We start from the raw sequence: 14,542 nt of genomic DNA on the forward strand, positions 1-14,542 counted from the left end.
TGCAGAGACATGACAGAGGCTTCCGGGGTACCCTTCAGCCAGCCTGCCGTCACCCACCCACGCTCTGTAATGATGCAGCTCGGCCGGGGATGGTGCAGAGGCAGGGAGGAAAAGCGTCCTGTGCAGCCAGAGGCAGGGACTGTTGCCCTCTTTCTCCTTCTGTCTCTGGGGCTGCAAAGCAGCGCTTCTCCCCGGGGACGCAGTTAGCCCTTGAAGGGGGTGTGTGTGTGTGTAGCTGGGCTGTGTCCTTTCCCTCCCAGAAATATTGTCAAAACTCCCAGGGGGCACTTTGGCCACACTTGAGGTCGAGGGGGCAACCGGGGAAAAAAGCTTCCTCGTCTATTGAAGAGCCAGTCTATAAAGCCGCCTCCTCCCTCCCTCCCTCCCCCGTCCCCCAACTGAGTACTTATTCTAAGGAGCTGGAGGGGTGCAGATTCAGCCTCCTTTTCCTGGATGCTCTGGGCATACAACCCCTTGCAAAGTTGCTCCCGAGGAGCCCCATTGAGCAGCATGAAGACGACATCCTGGCTTCTCCTGGAAAGAACAGGAGGACACATTTGGCACTCCTCTGCAGCACTGAAAGGGTTAACGCCACAAAGTCAAGCTAGGAGGGGTGGAAAAGATTGGGGCTCTTTCCCTCTTTTCGGGTGCCCCTGCATGTGGGAAGGGGTTTGCTTCTCCGCAGGGGAAGAGAGCAGGGAGGGGGAAACCTTGCAGCCGGATCCCCGGGAGGTTTCCTTAAAAGTAAGTGATGGAGGAGGTGGACAGAGTGAAGCTTCTAGGGAGGCAGGCATGGATCAGGCCAAGCTGTGGCTGTCAGATGATGGCCAACTCCTGAATGGCAAATTCCTGGACCTTGTGGGTGTGGGGACGGGGTGGATGTGAGATGGGAAGAAGGCTGCAGGCCCTCCCTCCCGTGCAGCCATTGTCTCCCACGGAGCGGATCTCTGCCCAATGGAGGTTGGTTGCAATTCTGGGAGAACTTCAGGCCCCACCTGAGGCATTTCCAAAAGCGGACGGAAGAAACAAATCAAAGTAGGGGGGAAAACGCTTCTTTCCTCCCTGTTTTAATACTTGCCGTAACTGGATGACATGCAGGGCAGGCCCTTTACTTCGTTTCGGTTGGAGAGTCCTTCATATCCTCTAAGACGGCCACTCCCTCTGGCCCAAGGAGAAGAGCTCGGCCTCTTGCAAGCCGCAGCTGACCCTTCCTGGGACTAGGGTTGCCAAGTCCATTTCAAGAAATATCTGGGGACTTTGGGGGTGGAGCCAGGAGACTTTGGGGGTGGAGCCGGGAGCAAGGGTGTGACACGCACGGCTGGACTCCAAAGGGAGTTCTGGCTGTCACATTTAAAGGAAGATGCAAGTGGGCAGCCCTCTTGGTCTGAAGCAGTTGAACAAAGCAGGAGTCAAGTGGCACCTTTAAGACCAACCCAAGTTTTACTTTACCCCACAGTAAGGGGAAGAGCTCGACCTCTTGCAAGCCGCAGCTGACCCTTCCTGGGACCAGGGTTGCCAATCCCCAGTTGAGAAAATCCACAAACAAATGTGAAATATTAACAAAATATCATTAGAAAAAGGAAAAAATAATGATAAACTGCATATAGCAGGGATGACCAACGGTAGCTCTCCAGATGTTTTTTGCCTACAACTCCCATCAGCCCCAGCCATTGGCCATGCTGGCTGGGGCTGATGAGCGTTGTAGGCAAAAAACATCTGGAGAGCTACCGTTGCCCACCCCTGGCGTATACTGTTCGGCCTCTTAGAGCAGAACAGCCATACAGCAGACTCTCACCCTCCTCGGAATTGCTGGTTCCGGTCAGCAGGGGAGTGAGGAGGAGACTAGGCCAAAGCCTGCCTCGAGTTTAACAGACTCCTCCAGTCAACTCCCAAAGAAACGCAAGCTTAAAATGGCATCTCACCACAGCTTGTAACATCCTAAAAGAGACAAACACAGACACACTTAATTTCCCCAACGAATTGAGGAGGCACTTCTAAAACAGCTTGGTTTGTAGTACAGAAAAATTATTCTAAACCTGACTGACACAAGAAGCACCAGGGCCAAACCCACTATGAAGGTTTCTGATGTTCAATGCTGTATGCCCGTTCTTTTTCATTTTCCTTTTGACACGTTGCTGTCTGTCTCTTTCCTCAGATCATAACCCTCCGAGAGAAGCCTCAGATCATAACCAAGTGAATAAAAGGAAGTTTTCGCAGACAGAGGTGACCCAAGAGAAGGGGAAGGAGATGGAAGAGCAGGACCCAGAAGGACCTGGAACGGGCAAAAGAGCAAGGAAAGGCCCCCATCCCATCCAATCTGGAAGTGGTGTTGAATTCTGGGAAAGCGCCGTGGCAGAGATCTTGGCTAAAGACACCATGAGCTCAGATGTGCTTTGCCAACACTATTGGCAGTTCCGCTACCATGAGGCCGATGGGCCCCAAGAGATTTGCAGCCAGGTCCATGAACTTTGCAGCCAGTGGCTGAAGCCAAAGAGGCATACCAAGAAGCAGATCCTGGACCTGGTGATCTTGGAGCAGTTCCTGACTCTCCTGCCCCAGGAAATGCAGTGCTGGGTCAGAGGATGTGGGCCGGAGGCCAGTTTCCAGGCGGTGGTCCTGGTCAAAGGTCCTCCTGAGTCAGGCAGAGGAGAAGAGGCAGGCAGAACAAGTGAGGAGGGGATTCCCTCCAGATATGACCAATTCAAGCCATAATATTTGGCCTTATCCTAACGTTTCTATGCCATATCATTGCCAAAGTGTTAATCATCCATGTGGGAGATTTATCAGCCTCCTTCAGAAGCCCTTCTCTGCTAGGGTATTTCTCATCTCTCTGGCTAACTCACCAGGTCTGCTGACAGTTGGGTGCAGAGTCTGGGAGTGGGGCAGGATCATTCTCTCTCTTACCTTTCTCCCTTACAGATGTGGGAACCATCTGTGAAGATGGAAGCTACAGACCCTGAGGCAGAAGGAGCTTCCTTGGAGCAAGGGCAGAGGGCGCAGCTGGTGGAGCGTGCCCAAGATGTCCTGTCCTGTGGTAAGGACTCGTTGTGCATGGAAGCAGTTAAAGCAGCCTGTGAACGTGATGGGTAGTGAGTTCAGGTTAGGGACGGACTGAGGTGGGGTCTGGGACACATAGGATGCCATGTTGAAGTTGCATCTGGCTGAAAGCCTGGCTTGTGAAGTTAGCATGCCCAGCGATGCTCTGAAAACTCATTCATATGACTCTCAAGTCTCCAGAGCTGCTCAAGTCACGTCCGGTCCAATGTGACAGTGATGTTTCACGCTATAGCATTTCCACCCCCCCCTTCCCTCCCCACCCAGAAGACATAAGTCTTACAGGAAAGATTCAGATTTCTGGACCATGGCTTACACTTTCGAGATAGTGGTCTTCTATCAGGAGATGGTTTGCACCTTACGGCAGTAGGGAAAAAGGTGTTTGGTAACAACCTGGCTAACTTAATAAGGAGGTCTTTAAACTAAATTGTATGGAGGAGCGAGACAATAATTTGAAGCCTCGTATGATGCTGGAAACTGGGGATAAGAACATTAAAGATTTCCAGAGAGTGGCGCATAAGCTAGGTAATGTGAACTTGCAGGTTTGTACAGAAACTAAAACCTCAGGATGCACAAAAAGTGGATTCCGATGTCTCTACATTAATGCACAGAGTAAGGGAAACAAACAGGAGGAACTGGAAGTCCTAATACGGGAAGCAGACTATGGCATAATAGGCCTTACTGAAACTTGGTGGGATGACACTCACAACTGGAATATTAGGATTCAGGGGTACATCTTATTTAAAAGGGACAGGCAAATGAGAAAAGGTGGAGGTATAACAGTGTCTGTGAAGGAGATATATACTTGTGAGGAAATATGTGAATCTGAACATGACAGCTCAGTTGAGAGTCTCTGGGTAAAAATAAAAGGAGTAAGAAAAAACAGTGATTATTGTGGGGGTCTTCTATAGACCACCAAGCCAGGCAGAGGACTTGGATGAGATACTCCTACAGCAGATTGCAAAGTTCTCCAAGAGAAGGGATACAGTGATCATGGGAGAGTTCAATTGCCCGGACATCTGTTGGAAGTCCAACTCTGCTAAAAATGAAAAGTCAAATAGATTCCTGACTTGTCTTGCTGACAACTTCCTTTTCCAGAAAGTGAGGAAGAAAACAAGGGGATCTGCTATCTTGGATTTGATTCTCACCAACAAGGAAGAATTGATTGAAGAAGTGGAAATAGTGGGCACCCTGGGCAGTAGTGACCATGTGATTTTGGAATTTACAGTCTTAGGGAAGGGAAAAGCTATACGTAGCCAGATTTATAGGTTGGACTTCAGAAAGGCAAAGAATGGATGTGATTACTAAGAGCCAGCATGAGTTTCTTAAGAACAAGTCATGTCAGACTAACCTGATCTCTTTTTTTGAGAAAGTGACTACCTTGCTGGATCAGGAGAATGTTGTAGATATCGTTTATCTTCATTTCAGTAAGGCTTTTGATAAGGTTCCACATACTAGCCTTCTTGACAAGTTGGTAAAATGTGGTTTGGATCCTGTTACCATTAGGTGGATCTGTAACTGGTTGTCAGATCGCACCCAAAGAGTGCTTGTGAATGGTTCCTCATCCTCTTGGAGAGGAGTGACAAGTGGAGTGGCTCAAGGATCTGTCCTGAGACCTGTTTTGTTCAATATCTTTATAAACGATTTGGATGAAGGAATAGAGGGAATGCTTATCAAATTTGCCGATGATACTAAATTGGGTGGGGTTGCAAATACAGGAGAAGACAGAAACAGGATACAGGATGCCCTTGACAGGCTGGAAAACTGGGCTAAAACCAATAAAATGAATTTTAACAGGGATAAATATAAGGTTCTTCAATTGGGAAGCAAAAATCCAATGCATAGTTATAGGAAGGGAGAGACTTGTCTTAGCAGTAGTATGTGCGAAAAGGATCTAGGGGTCTTAGGGGATCATACGCTGAACACGAGTCGACAGTGTGATGCGGTGGCTAAAAAGGCAAATGCAATTTTGAGCTGTATCAACAGAAGTATAGTATCCAGATCACATGATGTGATGGTATCGCTTTACTCTGCTCTGGTAAGACCTCACCTGGAGTATTGTGTTCAGTTTTGGGCACCACATTTTAAGAAAAATATAGAGAAGCTGGAATGGGTCCAGAGGAGGACGACGAAGATGGTGAGGGGTCTGGAGACCAAGTCCTATGAGGAAAGGTTGAAGGAGCTGGGGATGTTTAGCTTGCAGAGGAGGCGGCTGAGAGGTGATAGGATCACCATCTTCAAATGCTTGAAGGGCCGTCATTATAGAAGATGGTGTTGAATTGTTTTCTATGGTCCCGGAAGGTAGGACCAGAACCAAAGGGTTGAAATTACATCAAAAGGGAAACAGAGGCTAGATGGCCATCTGACAGCAATGAAGATCCTGTGAATTTGGGGTAGGTATTTGTGGGTTTCCTGCATTGTGCAAGGGGCTGGACTAGATGACCCTGGAAGTCTCTTCCAACTCTATGATTCACAGAAGTCCAAAATACATTGGCAGAATTTATGATCTTTGAGGCTCATAGGACCCTGGTGCTTCGCTTCTGCCTCTCCCCGAATTTATAAAAAAGTGTTTTGAAGTGTGTTGAGTGTGCATAGGGAAATGTTTCACTCCCCCGGGGAAGGAAGTGTGTGAAGCAGGGAAGAAACAAGCAATTGCCCTTCCTTCCTTCCTCTCTTGTCTCAGGAACAGGCAGCGAAGAGATGCTGTGGAGCCATTGTCTGTTCAGAGGTGTGGAAACGGCTGCTCCCCCTCCAATCCAGGTAAGAGAGATGAGAAGGATGGGGCACAGCGTGGGTCCCTCCTCCTTTCTCAGGGGAGCTTTTCTTCTTGAAGTTTCTACAAGGGGTGCATGCAAGAGATACTCTGAATGCTGTTCCCTTTACCCATCCCAAGCCTTAATTTCCATCCCATCCCAGACTACTCCCTTCCAGTGTAAGATCTCTGCCTGGCGTGCTCTCTGAAGAGGAGGGAATCTTCTTTCTTCCAGGGTCCCTTTTCCTTGGAGGAGGTGTCCGTCTCTTTCACGGAGGCAGAGTGGGCCCTGCTGGATTCGGGACAAAGAGCTCTGTACAGGGAAGTCATGCTGGAGAACTATGAGAATGTGGCCTTTCTCGGTAAGGATCTTTCCTAGGTGCCAAGGGTCTGAATTGCTGCCATTGTGAGGAGAAATGAATCCAAATACTGAATAGCAATACACCATTTTGAAGCCTGTCCCACTGCTTGGGGAGGGTCTGTGGCTCAGTGGAAGAGCATCTGCTTGGCATGTTGAAGGTCCCAAGTTCAAACCCTGACATCATCTCCAGAGAAAAGGATCAGGTAGGAGGTGAAATGAAAGACTCTGCCTGAGACCCTGGAGAGCCGATGCTGGACTGAGTAGATAATACCGACTCCAAGGGTCTGATCCAGTATAAGGAAACTTCACGTCTTCATAGAATCATAGAATTGGAACTGACCTCCAGGGTCATCTAACCACCCCCCTGCAAAATGCAGGAAATTCACAACTGCTGCATGCCCAGGAGATGGCAAAAACCCCTCCAGCAACCTTGGCTAAACTGGCCTGGAGGAAGTTCTTTTCTGACCCCAAAGTGGCAATCGCATTTCCCTGGGCATGTAAGAAGGCGCCATGAGAACTAAGCACTGATGCAACCCCTCCTGCCCTTCATCTCACCATACGCCTAAGTTCACAGAATCAGCATTGGGGTCTGATGATGGCCATCTAGCCTCTGTTACAATCCTAGAATCACAGAGTTGGGAGGGGCCATAGAGGCCATCTAGTCTAGCCCCATGTTCAATACAGGATCAGCCTTGATTTAACACCCCTGATGAGTGTTTGTCCAGCCGCTGCTTAAAGATTGCGAGGGAGGGGAAACCCCTCTCTATCCTAGGTAGCTGATTCCACAGAAGAACAACTGTTACCATAATTTTTTCCCCTAATATCCAGCTGGTAGCTTCCTGCCCTTAATGTAAAGCCATTACTGTGGTCCTCTCCTCTTTTAAAAAACCTCCAAAGAGGGAGAGCTCCTCACCTCCCAAGGAAGGTCCCAGGCTCCATCTCCAGAATCTGCAGGGGAAAGGATCAGGTAGGAGGTAATTGAAAAATGTCCGCTTGAGATCCTGGAAGAGTACTGCTGGACTGAGGATACTGACTTCAACAGATGAAAGTTCTGATTCAGTCTAAGGCCGTTTCATGTGTTCCAAGTGAGTGTTCTTGCAGAAGGGCGACTGAGGCCAGTGTTGTGGCCATCCCCTAGGCCAGAGAAGGTATGTTGACCTGGGAACAAGTGGATGAGAGTCCCTCAGGAGGACTCTGGAAGGGTCCAAATCCTCATTTCTCTGTTGTCAACCTTTCCAACACACCCTCCCCCCTGGATTACAAACATCTGCTCTGTCTGTGAGCTGGAAATTATCCTGTTAAGGACAAAAACCTGGGTCCCCCTTGGTCAGTGCTCTTTGTACCTGAGCGACACCAATTCACTGGGTTCACACAAGCAAAGTAGACCCCTTTTAAAATATATATTAAGCTTTATGACGGGTTTAAAATCAGAGATCACTAAGATACACAGTTTCTGCAGCTCAGCAACAGAAACGGAAGAAAAGCTAGCAGTTCTAACTAAAATATGAAGTACTTAGAAGGCATCTCTTGTTGCAGCATAAGAATTCCAACTGTAGCCTAAGTTACTCTAGGGAGAACTATTCATCGTGATGCGTCAAGAAAATCTCAAGGTGTACTAGCCTGGCATGAGCATACAGTTAGCCTGGCTTCCCTCTCCTCTATTCCCATATTATAGTTTCTGCCTCTTTAGGGTCAACTGGCACTAATGACCCAATTAAGGGTCCTGCTGGATGGAACTTTCTGGAGGATGTCAGCAGCATCCTCATCCCCTCCTCCTTCTGCTTGCAGAACTGGATACAGATTCTCACAATTAACCAAGGACCACATTCTGGGATCTGGCCTTGAAAAGAATGATGATGTTAGCTGCAGGCAGACTCAAATTATGAACACCCACAAGTCACACCAGACCACTTAATAATCTCTGTAACCCTTCAGAGAACTAGGATTCTTTGCCTCACAGATCCATTCCACATATATTGGTTCAGATTCTGGGCTTTGGTCTAGACTGTGGTGCTGACTTTCAAAAAGAATTTTTAGTTTTTTATTTCTTTCCTTCCCCATGTTTAGAATGATCACTTTCTCTCTCTCTGTCTCCCTCTCTCTCTCTGGAAAGAAGCCAGAAGTATAAGAGAAACTATTGTGGAGAAAGAGAACGGGCTTGCATTCGAAGAAATGTTGCAGATTTCTTCTAGAGGATCCCAAGAGCATATTTCCTTTCCAAATGAGCTGGTTCAGAGTGAGTGACCTTCACTGTTATTATGTCAAGGGAACACGCCAGAAATAATCACAAGATTCCTGATTTCCTTCTCTGCTATATTTAGTTTGGTACAGTCCTACAGGCCAATGGGTAAGGAGGGAGGGAGGCCTCAAATCTGGAGCCTAAGAAGCTCCTTTTGGGCAGGAATTAAGCAAGTTCTTCATGGGTGGGGGAGGTCTCCTTAAATACTAGATATTCTTGGGGGAAGGCGGAGGTGTGGTTAAGATCAGTCTAGCTGGATGAAGCCAAAGGGCCATCAGTCCTTTCCTCCTATAGTTACATAGATGCCTTTGGATCTTACCAGCCTTCCCATGTGCTAACAGAATCTCTCTCTTTATTTCAGCAAAGGATGAGCAGAGGAGTGAGGAGGGTGAACAAGTTCATCAGAAAATGCCAGATAAACATGAAAACATGAATGAAAATGTCAGAAATCAAAGAAGAATAAAGAGAAAGAAAGGTGGCTCTATGGTTGACAAGCATGATGGAATAAAGAAGAGTGTACATTTTCCAAAGCACAGGATAAAAAAGGCATGCAAATCCATTAAGTGTGAAAAGTATTTCCGAAATAGATCACAGCTTCTTGTGCACCAACGAATAAAGATAGAGGAGAAACCTTCTGAATTCTCAGAGACCAGAAATAAATTCACTCTCAGTGGCCAATATCATCAGAGAACCCACACAGGGGAGAAACCTTTGGAATGTGCTGAGTTTGGAAAGAGATTCAGTCGGAGTGACAGTCTTCAACAGCATCAGAAAACCCACACAGGGAAGAAACCTTTTGAATGCTCAGAGTGTGGAAAGAGATTCAGCCGGAGTAGCAATCTTCATCGTCATCAGGGAACCCACACAGGGGTAAAACCTTTTGAATGCTCAGAGTGTGGAAAGAGATTCAGTTGGAGTGGCCATCTTCAACAGCATCAGAAAACCCACACAGGGGAGAAGCCTTTTGAATGCTCAGAGTGTGGAAAGAGATTTAGTCTGAGTAACCATCTTCAACAGCATCAGAGAACCCACACAGGGGAGAAGCCATTTGAATGCTCAGAGTGTGGAAAGAGATTCAGTCGGAGTGGCCATCTTCAACAGCATCAGAGAACCCACACAGGGGAGAAGCCTTTTGAATGCTCAGAGTGTGGAAAGAGATTCAGTCGGAGTGGCAATCTTCAACAGCATCAGAAAACCCACACAGGGAAGAAACCTTTTGAATGCTCAGAGTGTGGAAAGAGATTCAGCCGGAGTAGCAATCTTCATCGTCATCAGGGAACCCACACAGGGGTAAAACCTTTTGAATGCTCAGAGTGTGGAAAGAGATTCAGTCGGAGTGGCAGTCTTAAGAAGCACCAGGGAACCCACAGAAGGGAGAAACATCATGATGTTCAGAGGGTGGAAAGAGATTTAGTGAGGGGGGGAATCATCAAAAGCATCAGAGAACACACAGAGGGGAAAAGCTTTGAATTATCATTGTCCTGCCCTAATTCGCCACAGCCGGACTCGTCACTGGCCCCAAGGGGCGTTTTCATGACAGAGTGATGCCATTCCAATGCATTAGGCCCCCCCCATTGAACTTGCTAGTGAGGTATTGTCCCATTAGCCTCTGTTACCACAGTGGCAGCTGTCATCCTGGAGGGCCCAATGAGGGTAACAGGAGCAGACAATGGGACAGGCCCCAGAAGAAGTGAGGACAGACAAATGCAGTGGAGAATCCATACAGGAGAAACATTTTAAGAGCTCAGTTAGATTTAGTTAGAGTGGCCCTGTTCAGCTGCATCAGAGAACCCACACAAGGGAAGAAAATGTCTGAGTGTTCAGATTGAGTAAAGAGATTCAGTCAATTGTGACCATTTTCAAAAGCATATATGAACCCATATAGGGGAGAAACCTTTTGAATTTTCAGACGGTGGAAAGAGATTCTGTTGCGGAAGCACTCTTTGATGGCAACTGAGTACCCACACAGGGAAGACACAATTTTAATATTTGTTGCATTGAAGGAGATTCCGTCAAAGCGGTACTCTTCTGCTGCATCGAGGAACCCACACAAGTAGGATCCACGTAACTGCTTAGCCTATAGGAAGAAATTTCCCCCCCTCACATCTAAACAACCACAGACAATAAAAAGTATTGAAAAGTTGCCAACTGCTATAAAAGGCTTGAATTGACAGAAGAATCCTTACCCTAATCAGGAAGAAATGTTATAAATGCTTGTCCCGTGGAAGGTACTGCACAAACAAGGAGGCTGTGTACAAAAATTGCACTCAACGCCGAAAGGCACACAACCCACAACCAGCTGCAAAAATCTTAAAACAATTAAGTAAAGAACAATTGAATATTTATTACACGTGCTGACTCACTGAAACTCTCGGGTGAGGAATGAACAATACATGTGGAGCGTTGGCTCCGTTCTTCGGTGTCGTCTTCCAATGAAAATATATCCAAGGCTCCTTGGGTTCCAAAAAGTCCAAATGAAATCCAAATAAAGCTCATGCTTCTTGGGCTGTTTTTTAAGGCTTTGGTATCAAATTTGCTCCATCATGCTTGTGCCTTTCCTCAAGCCCTCTCCCCCAAGTTTAGAAAAATTTGAACCAAGAGTCCAGTCTATGGGACCTAAAAAAGAAGGTGCCCCCCTCCTCCATTTTTCCCTATGGATTGGGGGGGGAGGCACTTGAGGGGACTCTCCTTCTAAATCCCATCCTCCTCCAAGCTGTGCAACTCCGTGGCAAGTGAACTCTGAAGGCACAGTTCACTCACCCTGGAGTCGGATCGTTTGGAGAAGGCAGACATCCAAAGGGACAGTCCCTTTAAACGTGGATAGCTGGATCAGCACTTCAGGGTCATAGAAGGGCTCAGAAGCAGTCTCACGATAATCAAAATGCTGACGTTTTGGCCCACACAGCCAGTCTGCTGCTTCTGAGGCTTCTGCTGCCTCTGTGGACGGGGCTCCATGAAGGTGGGGGTGGGGCCCTGCTCAGAGATCTTCAGGAGGGGCTGCAAGGCCTACTGGTTTGCCAGGGCTTTTATGGGGGTTCGAATTCCAGGGATCTCTTAAGGGAAGGAGGGCGAGATACTGCATTTTGGGTTTCCACTGGAAATGTTTTAACTATTGACCATTGCCATTGGAGTGGTGCTTGGCAGGTCCCTTTGCGAGGGGATGGAGGGCCAAGGAGCCAGGGGTTTCAGCAGCCAGTGGAAAGCTACGTCCTCTATGAGGTAGAAGGTTTGGCCATGCACAGCAGTCATCTCGCTGTTGAGGTGACAGCTTCTGAGGTCTTCCTTCGACACTGCCTCAAGGCACTCCCAGGGTTCAAAGGCTGATGGTTTCTGAACATGAAGATTCCCTTCAGTCATGCTGCCTAGCTGCTGTTATTAGACTTCTCCTCCACCTTTGTAGTCCCCCTTTAAAGCTTTCTGTGGCTGTGGCCGTCACTACATCCTCTGGCAGCAAATTCCATGTTTTAATCACTCGCTGTTTAAAGGAGTATTTCCTTTTGCCCAGCCTCAGTCTACTGCCCGTCAGGTTCCTTGGATGCCCACAAATTCTAGTAGATTGAGAGAGAGGGGAAGATATCTTTGTCAACTCTCTCCGCCCCGTGCATAATTTTGTAAACCACCATCAAGACTGCCCTTAATTGTGTTTTCTAAACGGAGTAGTCCCACACCCTTCAGTCTTTCCTCATAGGAAACTTTTTCCAGCCCCCAAAACATCTGGGGAAGGCAATGCAAAGCACCTCGTAAAAAGTCTGCCGTGAAAATGTCGTGATGCGACGTTAGTAACGTTACCCCAGAGTTGGAAATGACTGGTGCTTGCAAAGGGGAGTAGCTTTACCTTTTTTAAAAAAAACGTTTAGTGAATGAACATTTCTGCTTTGCCACAGGTTGATGTAGAAACCTCAGTCCTCCCCAAACAAACCCTGTGTCTTCTAAATTCACTCACGAGCCCAGAGGCTGCAGAGTTCTGTGATGGGAAATTTGGCCATAGGCGGCTTTATAAGGACACCAGCCAGATTCATGGAGGAAGTCAAAATGAAGGGAATCGGAACATCCTCTGTGTGGGTGTATTAAGCGCCTCAAGCCACCCGCCTGGAATTTCCCAGTGGAGGCAATAACCCCCCCCCCCCCCAGGGCCAGGGAGCTCCATGAAGCTGGTTAGGCTTAGACTGTGTGGTCTCCTCTCTGCTCCTAAAGAGGCTGCCTGCTGCTCTGAATTTGGGACGTTTGCTTGTCACACAGCACCCCTTCACTGCCCTGCCTTATGTTTTCCTTTGGGATTCGTAGAAGTTCTGCCTACAGCCCCTACTTTCAAACTGCAGACCATCAAAAGGGACAATATATTGGGAGCTGTTTTCATGCCCTGGGAGCTGCAGCTTTAGGGAACAAGAAATGGAGAGGGACGAAGATTTCTGTCTTTGGCTGTGCGTGTCAGGATAGGGGGGGGGACAGAGGCCTGTGTCTCCAGTGCTGGAAGTTAAGGTGATTTTGGTATCCTGAGCCTTGCAGCTTTAAAGGTAAAGGTGCAAGCATCGAGTCGTTACCAGCCCCTGGGGTGACGTCCAACGTTCCCTCTAAGCTGCAGAGTCTTGTGAGTAAAAATTATACTTTGTGAGCTACTGGTATTAAAATTGTGAGCTACTGGCGTTAAAGTTGTGAGCTACTGCATAAATTATTGTGCTCTGGGGCCATTTTTCCTGAGCTTAGACAAAAATATGTGAGCTGAAGGATAAAAATCTGTGAGCGAGCTCACGCTAACTCAGCTTAGAGGAAACACTGGTGACGTCACATCTTGACATTTTCTTGGCAGACTTTTACAAGGTGATTTGCCTTTGCCTTCCCCAGTCGTCTACACTTTACCCCCAGCAAGCTGGGGAGTCATTTTACCGACCTCGGATGGAAGGCTGAATCAACCTCAAGCCAGGTACCTGAACCCAGCTTCTGTCGGGATCAAACTCAGGTCATGAGCAGAGCTTGGACTGCAGCTGACCGCTCTTTGCCACGAGGCAGCTTTAGAGAAGAAGAAACTGAATATCTGGGAATAGCCTTTTCAGCTATTGTTTCTGTGTGGGTGTATGATAGTGGAGTGGTAGATAAAGCTGGTTCATGAAATATGGCAAGTGAGGCGATTCTGCTGTCCTGGATTGTACTTCAATCTAACAAAGGCTCCCACAATTTCAGGTCAAGGTGTCTGAGATGCCAGAATTTACTGTGGATTCTGAGAAGCATTTGGGGTTTTCCTAGTGTGTGTCCAGTATGTAAGCGGTGTTGTTGTTAAACGTGCTTGTCTAAGATTGGGGAGAGCAGAGTTTAAATCGCCACAAAATACGCTACTTGACCTCGGTCCAGTCACACGCTCAGGCTAAGTTGTGGGGAAAAGGGGCGAGGGGAGTATTTCCTTTCATACATGAAACATCTCCACAGACTGTCACAGTGAAGCCGTTCATAACATCGTTCATCCCAGAAGGTCCTCGTTCATTGAGAGTCAGACTATGATGAGTGAATAAAATTATATCTTTTTTAAACCACATCATTAATTGTGGATGGCCTTTGGAAGTATAAATAATTTCAAATTTAAAGAAATACAGATTACTAACCGTGTGGGCCTGGACCAGGTTCGGCCCCTTCCCCCCTCCCCAGAAATTGTGGTCTACGCTCCCCCCCCGCATGATGCTCATGACAATAGCTCTTGGGGGGGGGGCTGTTTTTTGAGGTAGAAGCACCAAATTTTCAGCGTAGCATCTAATGCCTCTCCTCAAGACACCCTCCAAGTTTCAAAAGGATTGGACCAGGGGCTCCAATTCCATGAGCCCCAGAAGAAGATCTTGCAGTCCCTTTAAATGTGATGGCAAGAACTCCCTTTGGAGTTCAATTATGCTTGTCCCAACCTTGCTGCTGGCTCCACCCCCAAAGTCCCCAGATATTTCTTGAATTGGACTTGGCAACCCTAGGTAAGACCTAAGCAGTTAAAGTGACAATTCAGAACGAGAATTTAAAATAAGGGTAAAGGTAGACAAGCACCAGTCATTTCCAGCTTTGGGGTGATGTCTGCACAGCGTTTTCACGGCAGGACTTTTTACAGGGTGGTTTGCCCTTGCCTTCCCCAGTCATCTACACTTTCCCCCCAGCAAGCTGGGAC

General features: G+C 47.6%; 2 protein-coding genes across 2 annotated transcripts in view; one reads left to right on the forward strand and one right to left on the reverse strand.

The window, feature by feature from the left end:
* LOC132570934 (zinc finger protein 208-like) overlaps window positions 1–10,917 on the forward strand; it is a gene marked incomplete at its 5' end in the record, with an annotated part of 56,369 nt that extends 45,452 nt beyond the window's left edge. Inside the window, 6 exons of the mRNA XM_060237570.1 lie at window positions 2,156–2,289; window positions 2,920–3,034; window positions 5,738–5,814; window positions 6,042–6,168; window positions 8,281–8,403; window positions 8,768–10,917. Of these exons, the coding sequence (XP_060093553.1) occupies window positions 2,156–2,289; window positions 2,920–3,034; window positions 5,738–5,814; window positions 6,042–6,168; window positions 8,281–8,403; window positions 8,768–9,951 (1,760 nt within the window). The remainder of the gene's footprint in view (window positions 1–2,155; window positions 2,290–2,919; window positions 3,035–5,737; window positions 5,815–6,041; window positions 6,169–8,280; window positions 8,404–8,767) is intronic.
* The window catches only part of LOC132572129 (zinc finger protein OZF-like), a 1,123,325-nt gene that overhangs the window by 1,012,607 nt on the left and 96,176 nt on the right, over window positions 1–14,542 (reverse strand). The gene's annotated exons all lie outside the window — the stretch shown is intronic.

This window comes from Heteronotia binoei, chromosome 5 (assembly GCF_032191835.1).
Source record: "Heteronotia binoei isolate CCM8104 ecotype False Entrance Well chromosome 5, APGP_CSIRO_Hbin_v1, whole genome shotgun sequence".
Taxonomy (NCBI): domain Eukaryota; kingdom Metazoa; phylum Chordata; class Lepidosauria; order Squamata; family Gekkonidae; genus Heteronotia; species Heteronotia binoei.